The sequence below is a fragment of the Loxodonta africana genome, chromosome 10 (genome assembly GCF_030014295.1).
Source record: "Loxodonta africana isolate mLoxAfr1 chromosome 10, mLoxAfr1.hap2, whole genome shotgun sequence".
Lineage (NCBI taxonomy): Eukaryota > Metazoa > Chordata > Mammalia > Proboscidea > Elephantidae > Loxodonta > Loxodonta africana.
Genome location: NC_087351.1, coordinates 89,750,029 through 89,776,980, shown reverse-complemented (window position 1 = coordinate 89,776,980; position 26,952 = coordinate 89,750,029). Strand labels below are relative to the sequence as shown.

The 26,952-nt window shown below is 40.7% G+C and overlaps 2 protein-coding genes across 5 annotated transcripts in view; one reads left to right on the top strand and one right to left on the bottom strand.

Moving 5' to 3' along the window:
- Positions 1–20: 20 nt before the first annotated feature.
- On the bottom strand, positions 21–13,126 carry SAMD15 (sterile alpha motif domain containing 15). 3 transcript variants are annotated; one of them, XM_003408562.4, is made up of 3 exons: positions 11,161–13,126; positions 10,061–10,159; positions 21–299 (listed from the first exon to the last, which is right to left on the bottom strand). In XM_003408562.4, the coding sequence occupies exons 1-3, from the start codon at positions 12,868–12,870 to the stop codon at positions 63–65; spliced, it is 2,046 nt and encodes a 681-aa protein (XP_003408610.2). In that variant the 5' UTR covers positions 12,871–13,126; the 3' UTR covers positions 21–62. The 3 variants fall into 3 exon arrangements, with proteins under 3 accessions (XP_003408610.2, XP_064148862.1, XP_023402186.2); XM_064292792.1 differs by lacking the exon at positions 21–299 and adding an exon at positions 8,136–8,391; XM_023546418.2 differs by lacking the exon at positions 21–299 and adding an exon at positions 8,136–8,385.
- Positions 13,127–13,190: 64 nt separating this feature from the next.
- The window catches only part of TMED8 (transmembrane p24 trafficking protein family member 8), a 37,810-nt gene continuing 24,048 nt past the window's right edge, over positions 13,191–26,952 (top strand). The window contains exon 1 of one of the 2 annotated variants that reach the window (XM_064292793.1): positions 13,191–13,366. In XM_064292793.1, coding sequence (XP_064148863.1) covers positions 13,249–13,366 — 118 coding nt within the window. In that variant the 5' untranslated portion in view covers positions 13,191–13,248. The remainder of the gene's footprint in view (positions 13,367–26,952) is intronic. The other variant, XM_023546416.2, reaches the window with a different exon arrangement.

Genomic DNA, 26,952 nt, shown 5'->3' with positions numbered 1-26,952 from the left:
ACCACACTTCTGCCCCAAAGTAGTTTAGTTTGATCTTTCAGGCTAAGTGAAATGGCTTTCTGCTATGGTTCAGTGGAATGTAATGCCTGAGTCTCTTCAGAGGAAGTTATCTGTGGAGCATAATCCTGTAATCTTGCTGCTTGGACAAATTCAGATAAGGTCAAAGAATTAGATTTTATCCCAGTATGACTTTTTCGTTCTAAAAACAAACCTATATTGTCCCTGTAGGGAAGGGTAATGGAACGTCTGAACAATGGCTCTTCAAATCCCAGTAGCTCCCGAGTATGCCGAGAAATTACCTGAAATGCAATAATAGTTTTTAATGGAACTAACCTAAAAGTACAACTAAATCTAAAGTTTAGTTAGTTTTTACTTAGTTTTTTGGGCCTCATAAATGCGAACCCCTTAAGGTATTTTGGAGCCTTGGTGTCACAGTGGTTAAGGCTGGGGCTGCTAACCAAAAGGTCAGCAGTTTGAATCCGCCAGTCACTCCTTGGAAACCCTATGGAGCAGTTCTACTCTATCCTATAGGGTCACTATGAGTTGGAATCAACTTGGCAGCAACAGGTATATTTATTTCTGTGGGGAAATAAAATAATGAAATAACACATTTAAAGGCTTAATAGCCTGGCCTTATCAAAATGAAGTTTTTAAGAGAAATAGCATATGATTTATTATATTTTTAAAGCATCATTTAAAGATGTTTCTAGGTCCTTGCTTCAGATGGCCATGGATGGGTTCATTTCTTTCCTTTGGCCAAGCAACCTGACCAACCATAAGAGTAGATAATATGTTCAGATTAGGAGCCATGACTATCCCTGGGACGGTTAATAAATACCTTGTCTGTAAGGGGCTTAGTTAATTTGCAACTAAGAAAAAAATTAAAAATCATTACTCAAATAGTTTGCTTACTAAAAAATAAATCTCAAACACTAAAAAGCAGATGTTAAGTTCAAGCTGTTTTATTGGTATACTTGTAAATTCTTTAAAAATACTTTTTGCCATTACATTCAGTGTCTCTAAAACATATATTCTTTGAGCACCAAAACAAAACCAAACCCTCTGCATCGATTCCGACTCATAGCGAACCAACAGGACAGAGCAGAACTCCCCATATGGTTTCCAAGGAGCACCTGGTAGATTCGAACTGCTGACCTTTGGTTAGCAGCCATAGCTCTTAACCACACCGCCACCAGGGTTTCCCATTGAACACTAGGCCACTTAATCTCCTAGATTAAACTGTCATTGCTTGCTTGCCTTTTCAAATTCTAGTTTAATCATAGGTCAGTTATAACATTGCTATTTGAATGAAATGTTTCATATGGATGAAAATGTAGTCCATGAAATTGCTGCTAGAACACACCCAAAGCACTATGTAGAATGGATTTTTTTTTAAATTAAAGCTACTAGCCCTAGTTACCCGTTGCTGTCAAGTCGATTCCAACTCATAATGACCTTATAGGACAGAGCAGAAATGCCCCATAGAGTTTTCCAAGGATCGCTTGGTGGATTTGAACTGCCAACCTTTTGGTTAACAGCTGTAGCTCTTAACCACTATGCCACCAGGGTTTCCAAATCGACTTGATAGTTACAAGACCGTAAATTCATGGCACAGACAATTCTACAGCTGATGCAAAACTGCCCATTATAAATGGATTTTAGATAGACAAGATACCTTTTGTCTCAAACCTTACATGAGTTGGTTTCATTTGGACTCTAGAAATGATTTGTAATTGAGAGTCTACATAGTTGCTTGGAATTCCCAGTGGCATCACTAGGGGAGTACAGGGGGTGTGGACTGTACTGGGTGACACTGTCAGAGAGGGTGACACCAAAATGCCTGTCTATAATATTTTTTTGCAGTGTTTCAGCAGAAATTTATTATTTTTTATAACGATATCTCTGTAGTTAGTTATAAGAACAAAAATATGTTTCATAAAAGCCCAGCTTAAATGCATCAGTATACACACCTACAAGGCTAAAACTCTATGCCAACTTTTTATTATTTTTTATTGTACTTTAGATGAAGTTTTACAGAGTAATTAGTTTCTCATTAAACAATTAATACACATATTGTTTTGTGACACTGGCTGCCAACCCCACAACACGTCAATACTCTCCCCATCTCAAACCTGGGTTCCTCATTACCATCTTTCCTGTCCTCTCCTGCCTTCTTGTCCTTGCCCCTGGGCTGTTGTGCCCATTTAGTCTCATTTTGTTTTATGGGCCTGTCTAATCTTTGGCTGAAGGGTGAACTTCAGAAGTGACTTCGGTACTGAGTTAAAAGGGTATCTAGGGGCCATACTTTCAGGGTTTCTCCAGTCTGTCAGACCAGTAAGCCTGGTCTTTTTTTGTGAGTTAGAATTTTGTTCTATATGTTTCTCCAGCTCTGTCCTGGACCCTCTATTGTGATACCTGCCAGAGCAGTTGGTGGTTGTAGCTGGGTACTATCTACTTGTGCTGGACTCAGTCTGGTGGAGGCTGTGGTAGTCGTGGTCCATTAGTCCTTTGGACTAATCTTTCCCTGTGTCTTTGGTTTTCTTCATTCTCCCTTGCTCCAGATGGGGGGAGAACAGTGGAGTATCTTAGATGGCCGCTCATAAGCTTTTAAGACCCCAGATGCTACTCTAGGATGTAGAACATTTTCTTTATAAACTATGTTATGTCAATTGAGCTAGATATTTCCAAAAACCATGGTTCCCAGCCCTCATCCCAGTAATTCAGTCCCTCTGGGAGTCTGGATGTGTCTGTGAAGCTTCCATGGCCTTCCCTTGGTCAAGTTGTGCTGACTGTCCCAGTGTTGTGTACTGTCTTAGCCTTCACCAAAGTTACTACTTACCTTTTGTCCAGTGGTTCCCCCCCACGCCTCCTCTACGTTGCCATTTTTTCTGTTTTTTAGTTTTTCTATTTTCTATTTTTACTTTCTCCCTCCAGCCTACCTCAGTACATCAGCCCCCATCTTCCATCTTCCCACTGGCCCCTGGATCTGTCCTACTCCCACTACCAAAAAAAAAAAAAAAAACCAACCCACTGCCATCGAGTCGATTTTAACTCATAGTGACCCCACAGGACAGAGCAGAACTGCCCCACAGAGTTTCCAAGGAGTGCCTGGTGGATTCAAACTGCTGATCTTTTGGTTTGCAGCCATAGCTCTTAACTACTACACTACCAGGGCTTCCGGCCCCCACCATACCACCATTTTTTTCCCTTTTTTCTCTTTTTTCCTTTCCTACTTTTCTTTCTCCCTCCCACCTAGTGCTGTATGCTACCTTCCCCACCTTCCAGCTGGTCCCTGCCACACTGCTACAGATAAAGTACCACCAATGCACCAGCCCACCCCAACCTGGGCTCCACCCTGACCCCACTTGCCAGTCCCCACTGTGCAGCCATTTTTAAAAACTTGTTGCATTATTTATTTATTTTGAATTGTTTATTTTTCTTTCTCCCTCACACCTAGCCCTGTACACCACCTCCCTACCCTTTATGCCAGCTCCCGGATCCACCTCACACTCATTCATTGGCTACTGCCATACCAACCCTTTTTTCCTTTTTTCTCCCACCTATCTCCATATGCCACCTCTCCCTTGTTCCCACTGGCCCCGTCACACTGCCATGGCTAGAGCATCCCCAGCTGCTGCACCAGGTTTCACTGCTTCTCCCCTCCTGCTACTCAACCAGCTGCTGAATAGTGGAAAGCAAGTCTCTTCCACTCCCCATTGGACACCACCACCCATCTGGCAAGGGGCTGTGAATGCTCCCACAGCACTGACCCAACAATAAGAGGCAGACAGCGCCCACCCAGTTCACCCTCAACAACCTCACTAAACCATGAACAGTGAAGTGGGCTCACCCTTCTTGCTGCTGCCCTGCCCACCCAGTCAAAGTAGGAAGAACTATCGTGCCCACAGACGAGCAAGCAGCAAGGCACACCTGGCCAACCTGCCCTGACATATTAAAACAAAAACAAAAAAGCAGGATGAAAAATATGAACATACAATCAATAAAAAAAGAAAAGAATACCTTAATGTCCCAGAGACAGCAGACAATATTGAAACATTTAAAAAGCATGACATGATGGCTCTAGCAAGTGACTAAAACAAGACATCAGATAACTTTCCAGTAGAAGAAAAGGCAGTAGAACTGATATGGAATTCAAAAGACAAATATTTAGAGCTCTTCAAGAGATTAGGAAAGAGATCAAGGAAAGCACAACTAGACAAAATCATGGAAAACACAGACAAAACCAACAAAAGCATAATGAAAATCAAGGAAAACTCAGACAAAGCAATAGAAGAATTCAGGAAAATAATACAAGAACAAAATGTCAAAATAATTAGAAATACAAAAACAGCAACTAGAAAACTAAAAGATAACAAAATTTCAGAAATGGACAACTCATTAGAAGGTCTTAGGAGCAAATCTGAAACAACGGAAGATAGAATCTGTAAGACTGAAGACAAATCCATGGATGCCATTTTGTTTGAGGAAAAATCAATAAAGAAAACCTAAGAATTATGTGGTACATAATCAAAAGCAAAAATCTGCATGTGATCAGAGCTCTAGAACAGGGGGAGAAAATGGAAAACACGGAGATGACTGTTGAAGATTTGCTGGCAGAAAACTTTGCAAACATCATGAAAAACATAAAGCTGACCGTCCAAGATGCTCAATGAACCCCATATAGGATAGAATCCAAAAGAAAGTCACCAAGGTATAGCATAATCACACTTGCCAAAACCAAAGACAAAGAATCCTGAGAGCAGCTCAAGAAAAACAAAAAGTCACATGGGGAAACAATAAGACTAAGCTCTGATTACTCGACAGAAACTATGCAGGCAAGAAGGCAATGGGATGACATATATAAAACACTGAAAGAAAAAAAACTGCCAACCAAGAATAATATATCCTGCAAAACTGTCTTTCAAATACAATGGTGAAATTTGGGCATTTCCAGATAAACAGAAATTAAGGGAATTTGTGAAAACCAAACCAAAATTACAATAAATATTAAAGGGAGTCCTTTGGTTAGAGAACCAACAACATCAGACAACAACTGGAGTTTAAGACACTGGACAGCATCAGCCAAATACCAACCTGGGTAAAGAACTCTCGACAATAAAACAAAGCTAAAAGACTTAAAACGGGGAAACAGTGATGTCAATCTGTAAATGACAATAACGTCAAAACAATTAAAGGGGGAATAAATGGTGTAGGTATAAAACTTTCAACTGGAGAGGAAGTCAAAAGTGATATCAAGTAATAAAAGACTGGTTCAAACTTAGGATGTTAAGGGACTTTCAAGGTAACCACAAAGAAAGTTAACAAACCTAATTATCAAAATAGGAAGAAAAACATAAAGACTCAGTAAACACAAAATCTATAATAATAAAAGAGAAGAAAAGAAAATCCACAAACAAAAGGAACTCAGCACAGGAAAGTAAGAGGAACGAAGAAAATGTTAGCACCACACACACAAAAAAAAAAAGACAGCAATAAAAAAAAATGACAGCAATAAACTCATACTTATCAATAATTACACTGACTATAAATAGCTTAAGTGTACCCTTAAAGAGATAGAGAGTGGCAGAATGGATAAACAAACACCACCCATCAATATACTATCTACAAGAGACACAACTTAGACACAAACACATAAACATACTAAAAATCAAAGGATGGAAAAAATATATCGAGCAAACAGTAACCCAAAAAAGCAGCAATGGCAATACTAATCTCAGACAAAACAGGCTTTAAGGCAAAATCAACCACAGAAGACAAGGAAGGACGTTATATTATGATTAAATGGATAATCCACCAAGAAGACATAATGCTAATAAATATCTATGTACCCAATGACAGGGCTCCAAAATACATAGAACAAACTCTAAAGGTGCTAAAAAGAGAAACAGACAGTTCCACAATAATAGTTGGAAACTTCAACACATCACTCTTGGTAAAGGACAAAACATGTAAAAAGAAACTCAACAAAGATATAAAAGATCTAAAGGCCACAGTCAACCATCTTGACCTCATAGACATATATAGAACACTCCACCCAATAGCAGAGAAGTACACATTCTTTTCCAATGCACATGGAACACTCTCCAGAGCAAACTACATTTTAGGACACAAAGGAACACTCAATAAAGTCCAAAACACTGAGATAATACAAGGCCTTCTCTCTGACCACAATGCTATAAAAGCAGAAATCAGTAACAGGAAGAACAAGGGAAAAAAATCAACTACATGAAAACTGAATAACATCTTGCTTAAAAACAACTGGGTAATAGAAGAACTCAAAGAGGGAATCAAAAAATTCCTAGAATCAAATGCAAATTAAAACACATTATACCAAAGCCTTTGGGACACAGCAAAAGCAGTGCTCAGAGGGCAATTTATAGCAATAAACATACATAGCAAAAAGAACAGGCCAAAATCAAAACATTAGCCCTAAAATGCAAACAAATAGAGAGCAGCAAAAGAAGCCCACAGTTATCTGAAGAAAGGAAATAATAAAAATTAGAGCAGAAATAAATACAGAACAGAAAAACAATAGAAAGAATCAACAAGAGCAAAAGTTGGTTCTTTGAGGAGGGGTGGTAAGGGAAAAAGACTAACTAGACAATGGATAAGTAGTAACTTTGGTGAAGGGTAAGACAGTACACAATACTGGGAAAGTCAGCACAAGTTGACCAAGGCAAGGCCTTGGAAGCTTCATAGACACATCTGGACTCCTCAAGGGACCGATTACTGGGCTGAAGGCTGGGGACCATGGTCTAAGGGAATATCTAGCTCAACTGACATAACATAGTTTACAAAGAAAATGTTCTACATCCTACTTGGTGAGTAGTGTCTGGGGTCTTAAAAGCTTGTGAGCAGCCATCTAAGATACTCCACTGGTCCCACCCCATCTGGAGCAAGGGAGAATGAAGAAAACCAAAGACACAAGGGAAAGATTAGTTCAAAGGACTAATGGACGGCAACTACCACATCCTCCACCAGACTGAGTTCAGCACAACTAGATGGTGCCTGGCTACCCCCACTAACTGCTCTGACAGGGATCATGATAGACGGTCCCAGACAGAGCTAAAGAAAAATATTCTAACTCACAAAAATGAATCAGACTTACTGGTCTAACAGAGATTGGAGAAACCCAAAACGTATGGCCCCTGGACACCCTTTTAACTCAGTATTGAAGTCACTCCTGAGGTCACAGTGAAAGATTAGACAGGCCCATAAAACAAAACGAGACTAAATGGGCACACCAGCTCAGGCAGGGATGAGAAAGCAGGACGGGAGAGAAAAGGTGGTAACAGGGAGCACAAGGTCAAAAGGGGGACACTGTTGACATGTTATGGGGTTGGCAATCAGTGTCACAAAACAATTATGTGTATTGTTTAATGAGACACTAATTTGCTCTGTAAACCTTCAACATAAAACAAAAATCCTCGCAACTAGACCAATAAGCTACAACATGATAAACAGAAAAATGGTTGAAGTTGTAAAGGATTTCATTTTACTTGGATCCACAATCAACCCCCATGGAAGTGGCAGTCAAGAAATCAAATGACACATTGCATTGGCCAAATCTGCTCAAAAGACCTCTTTAAAGTGTTAAAAAGCAAACATGTCACTTTAAGGACTAAAATGTGCCTGACAAAAGCCATAGTGTTTTCAATTGCCTCATATGCATGTGAAAGCTGGACAATGAATAAGGAAGACCAAAGAAGTGATGCCTTTGAATTATGGTGCTGGTGAAGAATATTGAAGATACCATGCACTGCCAAAAGAACAAACAAATCCGTCTTGGAAGAAGTACAGCCAGAATGCTCATTAGAGGCAAGGATGGCGAGACTTCATCTCACATACTTTGGACATATTATCAGGAGGGACCATTCTCTGGAAAAGGACATCACGCTTGGTAAAGTAGAGGGTCAGTTAAAAAGAGGAAGACCCTCAGTGAGGTGGATTGACGCAGTGGCTGCAACAATGGGCTCAAGCGTAACGATGATTGTGAAGACAGTGCAGGACCAGGCAGTGTTCTGTTGTACATAGGATCACAGGAACCACAGGAATCTGCTGTACATAGTTTCTTGGTTATCTAGTACTGCTCTAACAGAAATACCACAAGTGGATGGCTTTAACAAAGTGAAGTTTATTATCTCACAGTCCAGTAGGCTAGAAGTCTGAATTCGGGGTGCTAGCCCCAGGGGAAGGCTTTCTCTCTCTGTCAGCTCTGGAGGAAGGTCCAGGCTGTCATTAGTCTTCCCTTGGTCTGGGAGCATCTCAGAGGAGGAACTTCAGGTCCAAAGGATGTGCTCTGCTTCTGGCACTGCTTTCTTGGTGCTATGAGGTCCCCCATGTCTCTCTGCTTGCTTCTCTCTTCTGTATCTCAAAAGAGACTGGCTTAAGAAACTATCTAATCTTATAGATCTCATCAATATAACTGCCACTGATCCGTCTCATTACATCATAATGATAGGATTTACAACATATCGAGAAATCACATCCGATGACAAAATGGTAGACAATCATACAATACTGGGAATCATGACCTAGCCAAGTTGACAGATATTTTAGGGGGACACAATTCAATCCATGACACGTAGGAACCTACTTGATAGCACCTAACAACAATAGGCAGCAAGGCAGGTAAAATATATATATGATGTTATATAAGTGCCAAATGGGTACTAGAGAAAGAACATGTGAGCTTGGGAGAAGAGATTACTGTGGATTGGGAAGGTTAGGAAAGACTTTATGGGACAGATGAGAACTGAGACGGGGTCTCAAAGATGATTAAGATTTATATTAGTAATACAGGGGAAGGTGGACCTGAACAATGACGCAGAAGAAAGATGCACAGGACAGGTTAGTGAGAATGTGAATTAGACCTCTTAGCTGGAGCAGAAGATTCACGGAGAGGTGTGGTAGGGAAGTGAATGTTGGTTGGGAAAAACTTGTGGAAAGTCTTGAGTCATAAGCTAAGGAGTTGAGACTATCTTTTAAGCAGAGGAGGTCCAGTGAAGGTTTCTGAGTAGAGGAATGACATACATAGTTGGAAGGTGAGAAATGAAAAGCAGGGGTTTTGAATCCAAAGGTTCCATGGTGAGACCCTAAAACAGCAGTGTTCTAGGTATGATGGGATGTCTTAATTATCTAGTGCTGCTATAACAGAAATACCACAAATGGAAGTTTATTCTCTCACAATTCAGGAGGCTACAAGTCTGAATTCAGGGTGCTGCCTCCCAGAGAAGGCTTTCTCTGTTGGTTCTGTGGGAAGGTCTTTGTCAACAATCTTCCCCTGATCTAGGAGCTTCTCAGCGCAGTGACCTGGGGTCCAAAGGACACGGTCCACTCCTGGTGCTTCTTTTTTGGTGGTATGAGATCCCCCTCCTCTCTGCTCTATTCTCTCTTTTATATCTCAAAAGGCATTGACTCAAGATACAACCTAATCCTGTATATTGAGGCCTGCCTCATTCACATCGTACCCGTTGCCATCAAGTTGATTCCAACTCATAGTGACCCTGTAATACAGAGTAGCACTGTCCCTTAGGGCTTCCAAGGAGCTGCTGGTGGATTTGAACTGCTGGCCTTTTGGTTAGCAGCCAAGAGCTGCTCTGTCCTATAGGGTCACTATCAGTCAGAATTGACTCGATGGCAACAGGTTTGGTTTATTAACATCATAGAAGTTAGGATTTACAACACAGGATAATCACATCAGATCACAAAAAGGTAGAGACCAGAAAGTACTGAGAATCATGGCCTAGCCAAGTTGACATACATTTTGGGGGGACACAATTCAATGCATAATAGGGGATAAAGATCTAAACAAATGGGATCAGACAAAATCACATGATATAATCACTACAGGAGGAACTGATAGTTTTGGGGATATTTGTGGGGATCAAAGGAGAGGATCCTTTGATTCTGAAGGACTGGGAGTATGACCACTCCACTGACAGAAATAGGGGGACTAGTTGGAAGAAATGGAGGCTGGTTTGAGACAGATGGTAGTATTGTTACAGTGCTCTATGGGGAAACTTTGTACACAACTTACCTTCATGTCCTCAAAATTTGTTATCCCCATCTGAGGGAGGTTTGAGCAGTTTACATGGATGAGTTTCCGGCCACTGATGAAGTTTGTGGTAAAACACCCCTGTCAGTATAACAAGAACATCACTCGAAAGATGTACTGCAAATAGCGGCGGGGGGGAGGGGGGAAGAGAAGAAAGAAATCATGTGTCTCTCCAGTTCTATAATAAGAAAAAAATTTAATTTTATTTTCCACCCTAATAATATATTTTTTTCCATCTAAGCTCCTGATTAAATTTCACACTGCTAATTCAGTTCCGTAATTGTATTTCAAAAATTCAATACGCTGTATGTAAGTTAGAGCTCATAAACACAGTTATATCATCTATGAACATAAAAAGAATAAGATATTTATCTGGCAGTACTTGGTAGCTATGTGAAGGCACAGCTGGATATACCAGTCTGTAGTAAGTGGTCTTTTCCACATTAAATACATGGAGGTTCATGTAAACTTTTTGACATGCTACAACTAATGGCTCTTCATGCTTCAAATGCATTTTTAAGCGGGGGCGGGGGACAAAAGATTTCAATTCTTGTGTTGTTTTATGGTACCTAAAAACAAGAGTTGGCATCAGTAATAGACTATCTTTTAAATAAAACTATTTTTGGTTAATTGGCTACTTCAGTTAGTACTCTTAGGTACCCGTGATACATATTTGAGGCAGACACTATAAATAGTACAAGGTCAAGGGAGCTGCCACTAAATCCACTTGACAGAATACCAAAAAGCCTACTTTGAACAAAACCTATCAAGAATCCAGTTTTCTGTGAAAAGAAGCCTACGTAAGTTTTGTGGTCTTTATCTGAGGATTGCAGAGAAAAAAATCTGAGGATTGCAGAGAAAAGTTTGATCATTGAGATAAAGAGGAAAAAAACCCAAACGATGTCATTCTCTCCTCCCAAAATATAAATATGCATTGGTGGCAGGGTCAAAATTAAAATCCAAATTACTTCTAGGACTTTTCTAAACTCCTAGTGAAGAAGAGACAAGAGCTCAGGAAGGCTAGATGATGAGGTAGAAGAGGATGAGAGCATGCAATTTCAAAAAATTTAATTCTTGTATACCTTGTATTGAGGGAAGCCTAGCCGGCTAATCCACTCTGCAACATCCTTTGGGCTCCATTTAAGATACTCAAATCGTAGCTTAATCTTTTTCTCTGGCTGGGTTTCTTTATCTTCAGGTACCAGTTCCTTCACTTCTTCTGATAAATCTACTACTTTACTTTCACTAAAGGACTTTTCTAAGTCCCTTTGAGACTCTAAGGAATGTGCACTTTCGTCTTCTTTAATGGTATCACTTAGCTTAAGTGTTTCTTTAGAAAACTCCTCATCTGTTTCTGTTAATTCTGCTTCACTTTCTCTGTAAAATTCTAACAGAGAGTCTTTAGTTTCTTTTTTTGATAACTTTCTTGTTTGATACTTGGGGTGCTCCAGCTCACTGGCTTCTTCAGAATACTGAAACTTGATTGGTTCTGATCCATCGTCCTTGGAAGAGTCTACATGTGTCCCTCTTCTAAATAGTGGTTTGGCTTCATCTGGTAACTCCAGACCTTTCTCTTCAGTAGACTTTCTTTGTGTCTCCTCTGGAACCTCTTGTTTGATCTCCTGTGGTAGCAGTAGATCGGTCTCCTCTGGTGGTGATAGAATTTTTTCCTCATTTAACTTTCCTCTTGTCTCCTCTGGAACTTCTGATTCTGTCTTTTCTAGTGGCCCTAGATCTGCTCCCTCAACTGATTTTGTTAACTTTTTCTCAGGAAAATCTGATTTGATCTCCTCTAGTGGTTCTGGGACTCTCTCCTTAGTTGAGTTTCTTCGTGTATCTTCAGTAGACTTTCTTGGTTTCTGCTCTGGAAACTCTGGTGTAGTCTGCTCAGGTGGCTGTGTCCTTTGCTCCTCAGTTGACTTTCTTCGGGTCTCCTCTGGAACCTCTGGTTTAATCTCTTCTGGAGGCTCTAGACCTGCCTCCTCAGTAGATTTTCTTGGTTTCTTCTCGGGAAACTCTGGTGCAGTCTGCTCAGGTGGCTCTGCCCCTTGCTCCTCAGTTGATTTTCTTCGTGTTTCCTCTGGAATCTCTGGCTTAGTCATCTTTGGTGGCTGTAAATCTGTTTCTTCAACTGATTTTCTTGGAATATCATTTGGAAATTCTGGTTCTGTCTGCTCTGGAGGCTCCAGAGCTATCTCTTCATGTTGCTCTCTAAGTGATTCCTCTGAAACCTCTGGCTTGGGCTCCTCTATTAACTCTAATCTTGTTTCACTGAATGTGGCCCCTAGAATCTCGGGCTTGGTTTCCTTTGGTAGCTCCAGATCTGTTTCCTTAACTGACTCTATGAGTATGTCCTCTGTAATATCTGCTATGGTTTCCTCCTGTGACTCTAGGTCTGGTTCCTCAAGCTTTTCATCCATAGGGACTTCCAAATCTCTGAAGAGCTCTCCTCCCATCTCTCCAGGTGTCTCCTGGGGAATCCCTGGCTCAGTCTCACTAAATAGGTCTACATCTGACTCCTTGAAAATTTCTTCCTCGGGCGTCCTGGCTGGTTTAAGCTGTACAGCGTTATCTGGCGGCTCCTGTTCGAAGTTCTCTTCCTCAGTCTCGGAGGTGGTCTCTGGCTGTGGCTCTTGGTTAGTCCCTACGAGTAGCTCCGGGTCTGCCTCTGCAATGGTGTCTGGTTCGGCATCTTCAGCTATTTCAAGAAGTTCAGGCAGTTCAGTTTTGTCAGAACTCGAGCTCTCATCTTCATCCGGTCCGGAATCGTAACCCTCTGGGACCTCCGCCATTACGCAGTTTACCGGACGCGCCTAGCCCTCCTAGCAACTCTAACTTCCGACAGCGTCTCTATGGATACCACGGCTTCCGGGAGTGTCTTCCTGAATCCTCCCCAGGTTTTGTTCTTTTCAGCCCAGACTTTAAAAATCTGCCATCAAAAGCACGCAGAAAGCATCCTCACGTGCGCGTCGCTAGCCTCCGCAGGCCAGAGCCCTTGCGACCGCTCCGGGGCTGGAGCGCTTGGCCCGCAGCCGCCGCGGCCTCTTTTCCGGCCCGCGGGCTCCGCTCGGCTCTTCTCGGCGGCGCGCGGCAGCCGCGCTCGCTCGTCTTCGGCTTTTTCCGGAGCTACTCGCGGCTGGCCGGGAAAACGCTCCGGGCGCGGGCTACAGATGTCGGAGCCGCAGGCGGATGAGGGGCCGGGCTTCTGGAGCCCTGCAGCCCGCGGAGGGTCGGCTGGCGGCATCCGGGAAGGCCCGGCAGTGGAGGGGAGCCAGGCGGCCGCCTCAGGTACGCAAGGCCGGGGCGCCGGCGGGTGGGTGCCGCCCGGCCTCAGGGCCCGTCCCCTCTGCGCGAGCCTCGGTAGCGCTCTGCACCGGCTTCCCGGCGGAGCCGACCCGGCTCGGCAGCCCCCTCGCGCGCCAAGCCGCTGTCTTCGCCCCTGCCGGAGCCCCATTTGTCCTGGGGCGCGACTCCTTGTCCCCGCCGCTGCCAGCACTCGGGCCCTGGGCTTCGTTCGAGGTTATTTTCTACTCCTGTTTCGAAATGCCTTGGCTCCTGCCCGGCTTCCTTTCTCAGATCAGCCCTGATGGCAGCTACAGGGCTGCTCTACCCCTGGCTCCTCCTCAGCCGCAGCCCGGGTTCTGATCCCATCGTTGTATGCTTATCACACCTTGGCCGCCGAACACAACCCACTGGTCTCGCTGCCCCTTGTTTCTGGTTCCCCACCCCGATTCCCACCACAGTCCCCTGCCCCAGCCTCTTCGTGCCGGACTCTGTCCCATATGGGTCGGCAGCCTCGCCTTCCTCAGTCCAGAACCCCCTCGGCTCAAGTCTCCCTCGCCTGGGTCCTCTCCGTCTCTTAGGGTGAGAGGTGAAAAAGGAGGTGAAATAGGTTGGCTTCTGGGTCCTTTGAGTCAACATAGTAGCCAGAGCAAAGGCAGGAAGTAGAGGCTAAAAATAGGGACGTCTGCGACCCGCCTAGTTCTCCTGGACCCTGCTTCTTTTCTTGTTCAAGACACTGTTACCATTTTTTACCCACACAAGATACTCCATGTGAATGACTTCAGTGTCCAAATAGTAAAGGATCCGTCAAGCACACTTTTACTTTTCAGGCCTCTTAGATCACACATGAAATGAAATGAAAGGGATGTCTTTTTTGAGATACAGAAGGATGCCGAGGTCTCCTTAGGTCTTTGTTGGGTGCCATCCAGTCAATTCCTTCTCATAGCGACCCTATAAAACAGAGTAGAACTGTCCCATAGGATTTACATAGATAATCTTTACCAGACAAGGAGCCCTGGTGGCGCAAGGTTTAAGCGCTCCGCTAGGGGGTGGCTGGAATCCAGCAGCCGCCCTATGGGAGAAAGAGTGGCAATCTGCTCCTGTAAAAATTACAGCCTTGGAAACCCTGTGGAGCAGTTCTACACTGCCTATAGAGTAGCTATGAGTTGGAATTAACTCCATGAGAATGGGTTTGGTTTTTGGTAATCTTTACTGGAGCAGAACGCCGCGTCTTTTTGGTTAGCACCCCAGCGCTTAACCACTGCGCCACCAGGGCTTCTCTCATTAGGTACTAAAACCAAACCAAACCCATTGCTGTTGAGTGGGTAGGGATTCCACAGAGCAAAGCAGAACTGCCCCACAGGTGGCAGTTTCCAAGAAGGAGCTGGTTTCCAAGGAGCAGCTGGTTCGAACTGCTGACTTTTTGGTTATCAAATATGAATTCATCTTCCAGGTCTAAAACTATAATAGACACCATGAAGTAGGGCGATTGAGGAAGTTTTGTGGGCCCACAGTGTCTGTGTTGGATTCTGAGTCCGCAGTTTACTAGCTAAGGGACCTTGGGCAAGTCATTTAACTTCTCTATGATTCAGTTTTCTCATCTGTAAAATGTGAATACTAATAGTACCTGCTTCATAAAATTGTTGGGAGGATTACATGAGCCATTATGTATGAGGCACTTGGTGCTAGCCTGTCTTTTTGTGGATAGTTGCCTTCAAGTAGATTCTGACTCATAGGAACCTTATGTGACAAGGTAGAACTGCTCAGTAGGGCTTTCTTAGCTGTAATCTTAATGGAAGCAGATCGTCAGGCCTTTTCTTCTGGCAGTACTGCTGGGCTGGTTTGAACTAGTTCATGGTACATATTGGTGTTATCCATTGTTAATAAGAATAAGGTCTGTTTTTGCTCACCTAGACTCTCCCTCTCCTGCCAGAGGAAGTTTGGAGGTGTTCCTGGATGTGTATCTTCCAACATTGTGGCTTTCTCTTCTTTTACTTTATATCCCAACCAACTCAAACACACACACACACACACACACACACACACACGTGAATCACCCAGGTCTTTACTGTGACGTTAAGTTCCCTGTTAGTTTAAAACATCTAACATTTTTTGTGTTTTTTTTTCTCATAAACTATGCTTTGTATTAAGTTCAAAATGTGATGGCATATATTTAACATATAGTAACAGAAATTCTAAGCATAATTTCTAAAAGATTAAGCAAATAAACACTAAATAAAGTGTTTAAGACGTCCTGGTGGCGCTGTGGTTAAGAGCTTGGCTGCTAACCAAGAGTCAGCAGTTCAAATCTACCAGCCACTCCTTGGAGCAGTTCTACTCTGTACTATAGGGTCTCTATGAATTGGAATCAACTCGATGGCAATGGATTTTTTTTTTTTTAACTGTGTAAAAGGAGCAGTGGTGGTGCATTGGCTCGGCTACTAACCAGGAGATAGGTGGTTCAAACCCATTAGCCATTCTGCAGGAGAAGGATGTGGCAGTCTATTTCTGTAAAGATTTACAGCCTTGGAAAATTGCCGTATGGCGCAGTTCTACTCTGTTCTGTAGGGTCGCTATGAGTTGAAGTTGGTTCAGTGGCAGTGGGTTTTTTTTTTTTTTTTTTGGTTTAATGTGTTTAAGTCTTAAAAGCACCTGTCCTTTGCATGTATCAGTATTTATAAAGTAAGCATGTCTTTACTTCCCCTCTAGATCCTGGTGTCCTTATTGACTAACATTCCCAAACATTTTAAATGTAAGTGTTGTAAGAGCAGTCTAGGAATATATTGGAGGATAGTGGGTTTGTCTCTGAGTGTTTTATTTTTTTCCTGACTTTTAGCTGATTGCTGCATTCACTTTGTCCTCCTAAGATGTTGGAAGAAATGCTTATGGTTACCTTCTGTCCTCTTGCAGGGTGATAACTGATTTCTTTTTATGTCATGTCGTTGTTGTTATTGTTAGCTACTGTTGAGTCACCCTGACTCATAGCTACCCTATGCATAATGGGACTGGACCACTGTGTTCCATAGGGTTTCATTGGCTGATTTTCTGAAGTAGGGGTTTGTCATTGCAGCCCAGAGAAAGCTCTTCCTCTTGAGGTTGCCAATAAAATAATAGTAATGATAGTCGATATGTATTGAGTGCTTAGTGTGTGCCAGAAAGTGTTCCAGAAAGGAAAAAGACTTGCTTGTATTATCTCATTTAATCCTGTCAACAATCATTTTTTCCTCCATTTTACAGAGAAGCAAACTATAGCTGAGAGAGGTTAAATTGTTGATGTAAGTTAGCTCTGGAGTTTTTACTCACTGTATGAAATTGTCACCTTACTATGATGAAATTTACTATAGTTTATTTTTACTGGCCAATTAATCAAGTATTGGTACTTGAGGACAGGTCTTTGCCTTCAGGGTGTTTGCAGTTTGGTGAGGCGAGAGTAGCACAGAAAAAAAATCAATTCCAAACATTTCATAATGGGGTGACTTTTATTATAATTCTTTATTGTAGGGACAGGGTCAGGACAGAATCTTTCTTATCAGTTACCTGTCTCCTGGAGCCCTCGACGTTGTGTCTTACAGATTCTGTAAATATCTGCCGGTTGCCGAGTTGGATTGTGAGAGAATGTCTCAACACAGATATTTGGAGGAGCAGCAACTGAACAGGATGAATTAAAGTTGAGATAACTAAAAATGTTTCTTGAGTGAAAGCATTGGTTCTCTGTTGGGAGCAATTTTGCCCCCTCCCTGCCCCTATGGGACATTTAGCAAGATCGGGAGACATTTTTGATTGTCACAACTGGAGGTACTATTATTGACATCTAGTGGGTATGGGTTACCCACACTGGTGGTGTAGTGGTTAAGTGCTACGCTGCTAACCAAAGGGTTGGCAGTTCAAATCTGCCAGGTGCTCCTTGGAAACTCTATGGGGCAGTTCTACTCTGTCCTGTAGGGTTGCTATGAGTCGGAATCGACTCGATGGCACTGGGTTTGGTTTGGGTTTGGTTAGTGGGTATAGGCCAGGGATGCCACCAAACATCCTGTCCCCCCTCTCTTGTGGGGAGGACAACCTCCGCAACAAAGAATTATCTGGCCCCAAATGTTAGTAGTGCTGCTGTTGAGAAACCCTGGGTTAGCGTTAAACGGGGTTCCAAAGCAGTGTGGAAATTACACATTTGGCTTGGCCCAGAGTTGTGTAGGCTTGGGAGTAAAGTAAAAAAAACTGCATTAAATAAGAAATTTGTTTGATTGGATCTCTTTGCCACCTTCCTCTAGAAAATGATTCAAATGAGTAAACAACAGAGTGAATGAATGAGTGAGTGAAGAAAGCAATCGAAAAGGTTTCTGTCTTCCTCTCAGAAAATAGCAGGAAGAAATAGGGTTAAATATTTCGTTGTTATTGAATAAAAGGTTTTTGATTTTTCATTGTACCTGGTTCTTTGTAATTTTCCAGAATAACCCTAACTAGTTTTTAAAAAAATGTTCTATGCAGAGACTATCATTTGAGGGTCTTCATGTTTGCTAGCTGAGGTTTTGGTGAAAAGAAAAGGGCTTATGTTCTTCTGACCTAAGCTATCTAGTAGTCACAGTGTTCTTTCTGTTTTATGAACTGTAATTGTTATTAATTGTCTTTTATTTGGGACACCTGGGTTCCTCAGTCCCCAAGTGAACTGATAAATCACTCTTTATATAGTGGAACTCTCTGAGGCATACATGTTGCATCAGTGAATGGCAGATTACTTATTTTTAGTTGTTTAGGGAGCTTCGGGGAAAATAAAGGGCAAAATCTATTATGACCCTGAAATCAGCAATGGAATTTAGTTTGGTGTATACAACGTGAAGAGCTATCAATGCATTTAAACATTGAGGACCAGAAATGGATCAGGTGAACTTGTTCATGGTTCTAAGGTAGGACTTAGAGCAGTGCAATGAAGTGTTTCTGTAACAATGGAAATGTTCTGTATCTGTGGCTATTTCAATTTAATTAGATAAAGTGTTAAAATCAGTGGGTACTGTATTTGACTGAACAGAAGAGTGGGAAGTCTGTGCCAAAAAGCCCGTATGTTTTTTTAGTTTTCTATTGTGGTTTTATGTTAGAACATTGTAAATTTGTCTGCCTGTGGCTATTTTTTTTCTCATAGTGATTGTGTTTTTATGGTGTTAATGTAGCCAGTTAGCCCTGTCACAGTTTATAATAGCACAACCCAAGGTTTCTAATATGAATGACCACTCAGGAGCATGTCCCACTCAGAAGGGCTGAGGAGAAATTGGATTGTACGGTCTCTGGATTTAGTTGGAACACAAACTCAGCCAATTTGTTTTCGTTTAAGCCTCCTAGGTCTGTAACCACATAGCTTGCTTTTGGTTCCTCTGCACTTGAATTTAAAAGGCTGGGCTAACTCTCTTTGCAGCCTGTGTAGTGAAGGGGAAGTCCTGTGAGACCTGTTCTAAAGAACTCTGACCTGATATTCAAATACTTGAGGAAAATCCTGCTTTTTGATGCTTTTTTTAGAGAAAGTGCAAAATACATAGAAAATTCGAATCTATAGCATGATCAGAACGTCTGAAACCGTATTCTGGTGACATAGCAAGAAAACTCACATTTTAAATATTTTCAAATTTAAATAAAATTATTTTAAGAAAGTTTCGTTTTTCCTGTCACTTTTGCTTTAGAAGTCTTCAGTTACAAACTGAGTTATTCTTGAGCTTTCATTTTCCCTTCGTCATTCATTATTTCCAAGACTTTGTCCATTCAGGTATCACAGTAATGATTTTTTACCACATTAGAAAATTCCATTCCACTATTTTTTGCTTACTATCTTAGTTATCTAGTGCTGCCAGAACAGAAGTACCACAAGTGGGTGGTTTTAACAAACAGAAATTTATTCTCTTGTAGTTTAGAAGGCTAGAAGTCCGAATTCAGGGAGCAGGCTGTACGAGAAGGCTTTCTCTTTCTGTCAGCTCTGGGGGAAGGTCCTTGTTCCTTGGCCATCTTCATGTGGTGTGGCAATTATCTTCCCTCATCTGTGCTTCCTTAATTAATCTGCACTTTTTATATCTTAAGAGATATAGACTTAAGAACCTGCACCAATACTGCCTCATTAACATAACAAAGAAAACCCGTTCCGAAATGAGATCATAACCACAGGTATAGGGGTTACCGCTTATCACACATATTTCTGGGGGACACAGTGATTATCTTTGTTTAATTGACATTTAAAATTGTGCTTCATTCTAAACAATACATTATTGGTTTGATATATCAATTATATTTTTCCTAATACATATTAACATGAATACATACCTATTTAAAAAAAAAAAAATTCCCACATGCAACCTAAATTTACAAAGCTTGTCCTGGTTTCTCTGGTCTCTTCTAAGAATACTTTCAGAATTGGTCTATATTTGACTGACATATTAAAAACAATACTATAGAAAAATTGGCTTTTCTTTGTAGTTGTCTAAATTTTACTAAATAAATTTAGAAAACCTAAAAATGCTGTGTTCGTAATTGTTCTCTCTCTATGAAACAGAACTACATTTTCCATACTTTATACTTCTGAAAATAAACTTACAGGTTTCTTTTTCCTTTTCTTACTTCACTGTCTTTCTGAATCCAGTTATAAGTTATTATACTTGTAGTTCTTACATAAACTACTTAATTTAAAAATAATATAGGGGATTCCTCTAAACCTAAACATCAAGAGCAGTATCTTTTTTCACTTTTGTTTCTGTACACACAGTAAGCGGTTAAGGTGCTATGAGAAGTGGCTCTTAACCTATAAAAAAACTTAACTCGTAATAAGGGAAATGGAAATCATAACTACACTGAGATGTTAGGTTTTTTACCTTTTAGGTTGGCAAAGATCCAAAAGTTTAATAACCCATTGTGTTAGTGAGGGTGTGCAGAAACAACATTGCCAATAGGAGTGTAAGTTGGTACAGCTGCTATGAAGGGCAGTCTGTCAGTATATCAGAATTACAATATATGCCTTCATTGACTCATTCTTTCCAGGAATTTATCCTATAGGTGTATTCACATGCCTGTTTAATGACATAGAAGGTTTTCATAGCATTGTTTGTAACGCTGGAAGATTAGAAAGAACATAAATGTCCATGAATAGTATCTTCAGATGACCGAAGAAGAATTGACACCTTTGAATTGTGGTGTTAGCGAAGAGTATTGAGTGTACCATGGACTGCCAAAAGAACAAATAAATCTGTATTGGAAGACAGATTTGTCTTAGAAGCAAGAATGGCGAGGCTACGTCTCACATACTTTGGACACATTACCAGGAGGGATCAGTCCCTGGAGAAGGACATCATGCTTGGTAAAGTAGAGGGTCAGCAAAAAAGAGGAAGACCCTCAACGAGATGGATTGACCCAGTGGCTGCAACAATGGGCTCACGCGTAGTGACAATTGCGAGGATGGCGCAGGACTGGGCAGTGTTTCATTCTGTTGTGCATAGGGTTGCTATGAGTCGGAACCAACTCAATGGCACCTAACAACAAGAGCATAAAATATCTCTGGAAGAATATGCAAAACCTAATAACATTGGTTGATTTTGTAAATGGGGACTGAGGTATGAGGAACTTTTCATTGTATACTTTTATGCTTTTTAAATTTTGAATAATGTAGATATATTACCTATTCAGAAAAAAATACACACGTCGTAACATTTTTCACTGTGTTTATCCTAAATTAGAGCCATTCTGTACATCTCTATAGCCTCTCTGTTCGTTAGGAACTGACCTTTTCTGAGACTTTCTCTCAGATGAATTTTTATAAAATAAAGATTGTAAATCTCCTTGGGGATTAATTTTTTATTATCCTTTTTTTGTTTGTTTGTTTGTTTGTTTTGGTGGCCCTTATGGGGACCGAACCTATATTATCCTTTAAGCCCACTGCTGTCTTCCATTATTTTTGTGCTAATTTCATTTCTGTATAAAAATTCAGCCTTATCGACAATAGAACCAGAAATCCTGTAACTGAAATATACAGAGGGAAATTGAGACCTCTGTTGATGGGTTCAGAAATAGAGCATTAAAACAGAAGAGAGAATAGTGAACTGAAGGATTTCAGAAGTACAGCCAGTCCCTGGGTTATGAACGAGATCTGTTCCTAACTGTGCCTTTAAATCCGTAAGTTGAATTTGTAGGTAACTCAGAACAGGTGCATACGGTTCTTATTTAGCCTTACTTTAGTGCAAGAGGGAGCCCTGGCGGCACAGTGGTTAAGAGCTCGGCTGCTAATCAAAAGGTCTGCAGTTCAGATCCACTAGCCGCTTCTTGGGAATCCCATGGAGCAGTTCTACCCTGTCCTATAGGGTTGCTATGAGTCAGAATCGACTCGAAGGCAACGGGTTTTTTGGTTTTAGTAGAAGAAAAGGCTCGAAGCCTTTTCAATGACTTTAAAAGCTGTGTGTGCAGCAAGTGAAGGTGATTGTGATGAAGAATTTGTTGCAAGTAGGGGTTGGTTCGGCATTTCTCAAGCTGAAAGAACTGAAGAAAAAAATTCAAGCCTTGAGTTACAATATTGAAGGATTCTATGGGTAAAATACTGAAGACACAGGAGGCATCAAAAGAAGATGGAAGGAATACACACAGTTATTATACCAAAAAAGAATTGGTCAATGTTCAATCATTTCAGGAGGTAGCATATGATCAAGAACTGATAGTACTGAGGGAAGAAGTCCAAGCTGCACTGAAAACATTGGCGAAAAACAAGACTCCAGGAATTGATGGAATACCAGTTGAGATGTTTCAACAAATAGATGCAGCACTGGAAGTGCTCACTCGTGTATGCCAAGAAATTTGGAAGACAGCTACCTGGCCAACTGACTGGAAGAGATCCATATTTGTGGCCATTCCAAAGAAAGGTGATCCAACAGAATGCAGAAATTATCAAACAATATCATTAATATCACATGCAAGTAAAGTTTTGCTGAAGATCTTTCAAAAGCGGTTGCAGCAGTACACTGACAGGGAACTGCCGGAAATTCAACCAGATTCAGAAGAGGACGTGGAATGAGGCATATCATTGCTGATGTCAGATGGCTCTTGGCTGAAAGCAGAGAATAGCAGAAAGATTTTTACCTGTGTTTTATTGACTAAAAAAAAAAAAATTTTTTTTCTTTTTTTATTGACTATGCTAAGGTATTCGACTATGTGGATAAAATTATGGATAACATTGTGAAGAATGGAAATTCCAGAATACTTAATTGTGCTCTTGAAGAACTTGTACATAGATCAAGAAGCAGTTGTTCAAACAGAACAAGGGGATACTGTGTGGTTTAAAGACAGGAAAGATGTTTGCCAGGGTTGCATCCTTTCACCATACTTACTCAATCTGTGTGCTAAGCAAATAATTCAAGAAGCTGGACTATATGAAGAACAGGGATTCAGGATTGGAGGAAGGCTCATTAACAACCTGTGTTATGCAGATGACAAAACCTTGCTTGCTGAAAGTGAAGAGGACTTGAAGCACTTACTAATGAAGGTCAAAGATTACAGCCTTCAGTATGGATTACACCTCAACATAAGAAAACAAAAATCCCCACAACTGGACCAGTAAGCAACATCATGGTAAATGGAGAAAAGATTTCATTTTATTTGAATCTACAGTTGGCACCCATGAAAGCAGCAGTCAACAAATCAAACAACACATTGTGTTGGGCAAATCTGCTGCAAAAGACCTCTTTAAAGTGTTAAAAAACAAATTTGTCACTCTAAGGACTACCGTGTGCCTGGCCCAAGCCATGGTGTTTGCAATTGCTTCATATGCATGCAGAACTGAACAATGAATAAGAAAGAGCAAAGAAGAACTGATGCCTTTGAATTATGGTGGTGGTGAGGAATATACTATGGACTGCCAAAAGAACAAACAAATCTGTCTTGGAGGAAGTACAGCCAGAATGCTCCTTAGAAGCAAGAACGGCAAGACTTTGTCTGACGTATTTTGGACATGTTATCAGGAGGGACTAGTCCCTGGAGAAGAACACCATGTTTGGTAAAATAGAAAAAAAAGTAGAGGGTCAGTGAAAAAGAGGAAGACCTTCAAGGAGATGGGTTGACACAGTGGCTGTAAAAATGGGCTCAAGCGCAAAAACAATTGTGAGGATGGCGCAGGACCAGGCAGTGTTTCGTTCTGTTGTACAGAGAGAGGGTTGCTATCAGTCAGAACCAACTCAGCAGCACCTAACAACAACTAACAGAGGTTGGTTCAATCATTTTACCGTGAGGGCAAATTCATATAACATTAAAGGGCAAGTACAAGTTTTCCATAAGTCAGGTGCTTGTAACCTGGGGACTGCCTCTATCAGAAAGAAACATGTAGAAAGATAGTGGTGAAAAATTCAGGAGAGATAAGAGACATAGAGGATATAATAACAAGGTCTGTCATTTGTATAATTGGAGTCCCAGAAGAGGAGAGCAAGTATGGGAAGAAGAAATGTTTCAAGAGATAAAAGCTGAGAATTTTCCAAAACTAGTAGAATCCACAGATTTAAGAAGCCCTATGAACCCCGAGGAGGATAAATACAACAGATCCAGATGTAGGTGCACATTAAGGTAAAACCAAAGCAATGAGAAAATATTAAATTAATCAGAGGAAAATGACAGTTTTCCTTTAAAGAAGCAGTGATTAAACTTACAGCTGACTTCTGCACAGAAGCAGCGAAAGCTAGAAGATGATGGAATGATTATCTTTAGAATGCTGAAAGAAAATAACTACTGCCAATGTGAATTCTGTTTTCAGTGAAAATAGTCTGCAAGAATGAAAGTGAAATGTGTACTTTCAGTCAATTAGAAACAGAATTTATCACTAGTAGACCTGCAGTAACAGAATAACTAAATCCTTAGACAAAAGCAAAATTATTTCAGATGAAAAGTTGAAGATGTTGGGAGGAATGAAGACCAATGGAAATGGTAAATATGTATACAAAATCTAAATGAATATTGACTGAGAAATATCACATTGGATTTTAAATATATGTAGAAAAATACATCAAATTAAAAAAAATTGTGGAATGACAAAAACAGAAACAAAAACCCATTGCCATCGAGTTGATTCTTTCTCATAGCAACCCTATAGGACAGAGCAGAACTGCCCCATAGGGTTTCCAAGGAGTGGCTGGTGGATTCAAACTGCTGATCTTTTGGTTAGCAGCGAAGCTTTTAACCCCTGAACCGATGGAATGACAATTTCATGTAAAAAAAGGAAGGTAAGTGAACTCAGCATGTTCTAATATCCTGGGATCTAGGAAGAGAGAAAAAAATTATGTTTAAATTTTAATTTTAATAAGCTAAGGATGTTATTTCTTGGTTAACCACTAGAAGAAATATGAAACAGTATAATATCTAAGCTAATGTTGGTAGGTTGTTAGGTGCTGTTCAGTCGGTTCTACTCATAGTGACCCTGTGTACAACAGAACAAAATGCTGCCCTGTCCTGCGCCATTCTCACAATTGTTGCTATGTTTGAGCCCACTGTTGCAGCCACTGTGTCACTCCATCTCCTTGAAGGTCTTCCTCTTCTTTGCACTCTGCTTTATCAAGCGTGATGTCCTTCTCCAGGGACTGGTTCCTCCTAATAATGTGTCCAAAGTAAGTGAGATAAAGTCTTGCCATACTCACTTCTAAGAAGCATTCTGGCTGTACTTCTTTCAAGACAGGAGTTGTTTGCTCTTCTGGTAGTCCATGGCATATTTAATATTTTCCGGCAACATTGTAATTCAAAGGCATAAATTCTTGTTTGGTCTATTCATTGTCCAGTGTTTGCATGCATAGGACACAATTGAAAATATCATGGCTTGGGTCAGGCGCACCTTAGTTCTTAGAGTGAGATCTTTGATTTTTAACACTTTTGCAGCAGATTTGCCCAGTGCAATGTGGTGTTTGATTTGTTGACTGCTGCTTCCATGGGTGTTGATAGTGGATCCTGGTAAAATGAAATCTTTGACAACTTCAGTCTTTTCTTTGTTTATCATAGTGTTGCTTATTGGTCCAGTTGTGAGAAATTTTGTTTTCTGTATGTTGAGGTGTAATCTATACTGAAGGTTGTAGTCTTTGATACTCATTGGTAAGTGCTTCAAGTCCTCTTCACTTTTAGCAGCAAGGTTGTATCATCTGCATATTGAAGGTTGTCAGCTACTCTTCCTCCAATCCTGAGGAAAATGCAATAATGAAACATCCTTAGTATGAAAGAAGATGAGCAGTAGGAAGAGAAAGGAATATATAATAGGGAGGGCAAATAGCACCTAATTAGATAGAAGATTTAAATCCAAGTATTAGCAATTACATTAATGAAAATGGAGCAGCTACTCCAGTTACAAGAAAAAGATTGTCCAACAGGATTAAAAACAGAACCAAAAAACTTCACGTATGTTCTGCTTTTACAAGACAAACACCTAAAATGTAAGAATACAGAATGGATGAAAGTAAAGGCTGGCAAAAGATTCAAACACTGACCAGTGGACAGCTGGTATCATTATGTTAGTATAAAACAAAATGCACTGTAAAGCAAAAAGATGAATGGAGGAAAAAAAGAGAAACACTTCATAATTATAAAAGGCTTAGTTCACACACATACAAAACTATTCTAATTTTATGTCTGATACTAGGCTCAAAATATATAGACCACAAATTAACATAGCCTGAAGAAGAAATGGGCAAATCCACAGAGAGATTTTTAACACACCTGTCTTAGTTATTGATAAACAGTCAGTAACATGTAGAAGATTTGAGCAGTGTGATAATCAAACTTGATCTAATGGACATGTATAGACCACTACACCCAACAAGTGCAGAGTATGCACTGTTCCTAAGGATATGTGGACCCTATTACAATATTGACCCTATTCTGGGCCATAAAGCAATTCTCAAAATTGAAAGGATTGAAAAATCATACAAAGTATATTCTCTAGCCAAAATGAGTTAAGCTAGAAATCAATTTTAAATAGATAATTTGAAAATCCCATGGCATTTGGAAGTAATGCTCTTCTAAAAACTATAGGGTTGCTATGAGTGGAAGTCAACTCAACGGCAATGAATTTGGTTTTTCTTGGAACAACCATGGGTTAAAAAAGAAATCACAATGGAAATTGGAAAATTTTTTTGAATGATGATGAAAATATTTCGTATCAAAACTGTATTTAGAGAAAAGTGAATGGTTTTAAATGCATTTATTAAAGAAAAAAGGATGAAAATCAAAGTGCTAAGTACCCATTTCAGGAAATAGAAGTAATAAATACAGAGGGTGCTGGACAGAGTTGGAGAAAATTATAGAGCAAAAAATCAAATTCACAAAAATACCAGGCTTGCTGGTCTGACAGAGACTGAAGGAACCCGGAGACTATGGCCCTAAGACACCATTTTGTCCTGGAAAGGAAGCCATTCCCTGAGACCACCTCCCAACCAAACTATAGATAAGCACATAAGATAAACGATAACACCCGAGATGAACATACTCCTTAGAATAATCAATTATACGAGATCAAAAGGGCATTACCTGAGAAGACAGGAAGGGGTGGAGAATCAGGATGAAAGAAAATGGGGAAACAGGGTGGAAATGGGGAGAAGGTATTGACATTTTATCGGGAATGA

Bases quoted from the DNA above. Each gene is read 5' to 3' on its own strand.
- SAMD15 (XM_003408562.4), bottom strand. From the start codon at position 12,870: ATGGCGGAGGTCCCAGAGGGTTACGATTCCGGACCGGATGAAGATGAG. The intron at 10,160-11,160 runs GTATACAAGAAT...TTATACTGACAG, and splicing joins TAGGCTTCCCTCAATACAAG to GGGTGTTTTACCACAAACTT. The intron at 300-10,060 runs GTAAGTTGTGTA...ATTGCATTTCAG, and splicing joins CAAATTTTGAGGACATGAAG to GTAATTTCTCGGCATACTCG.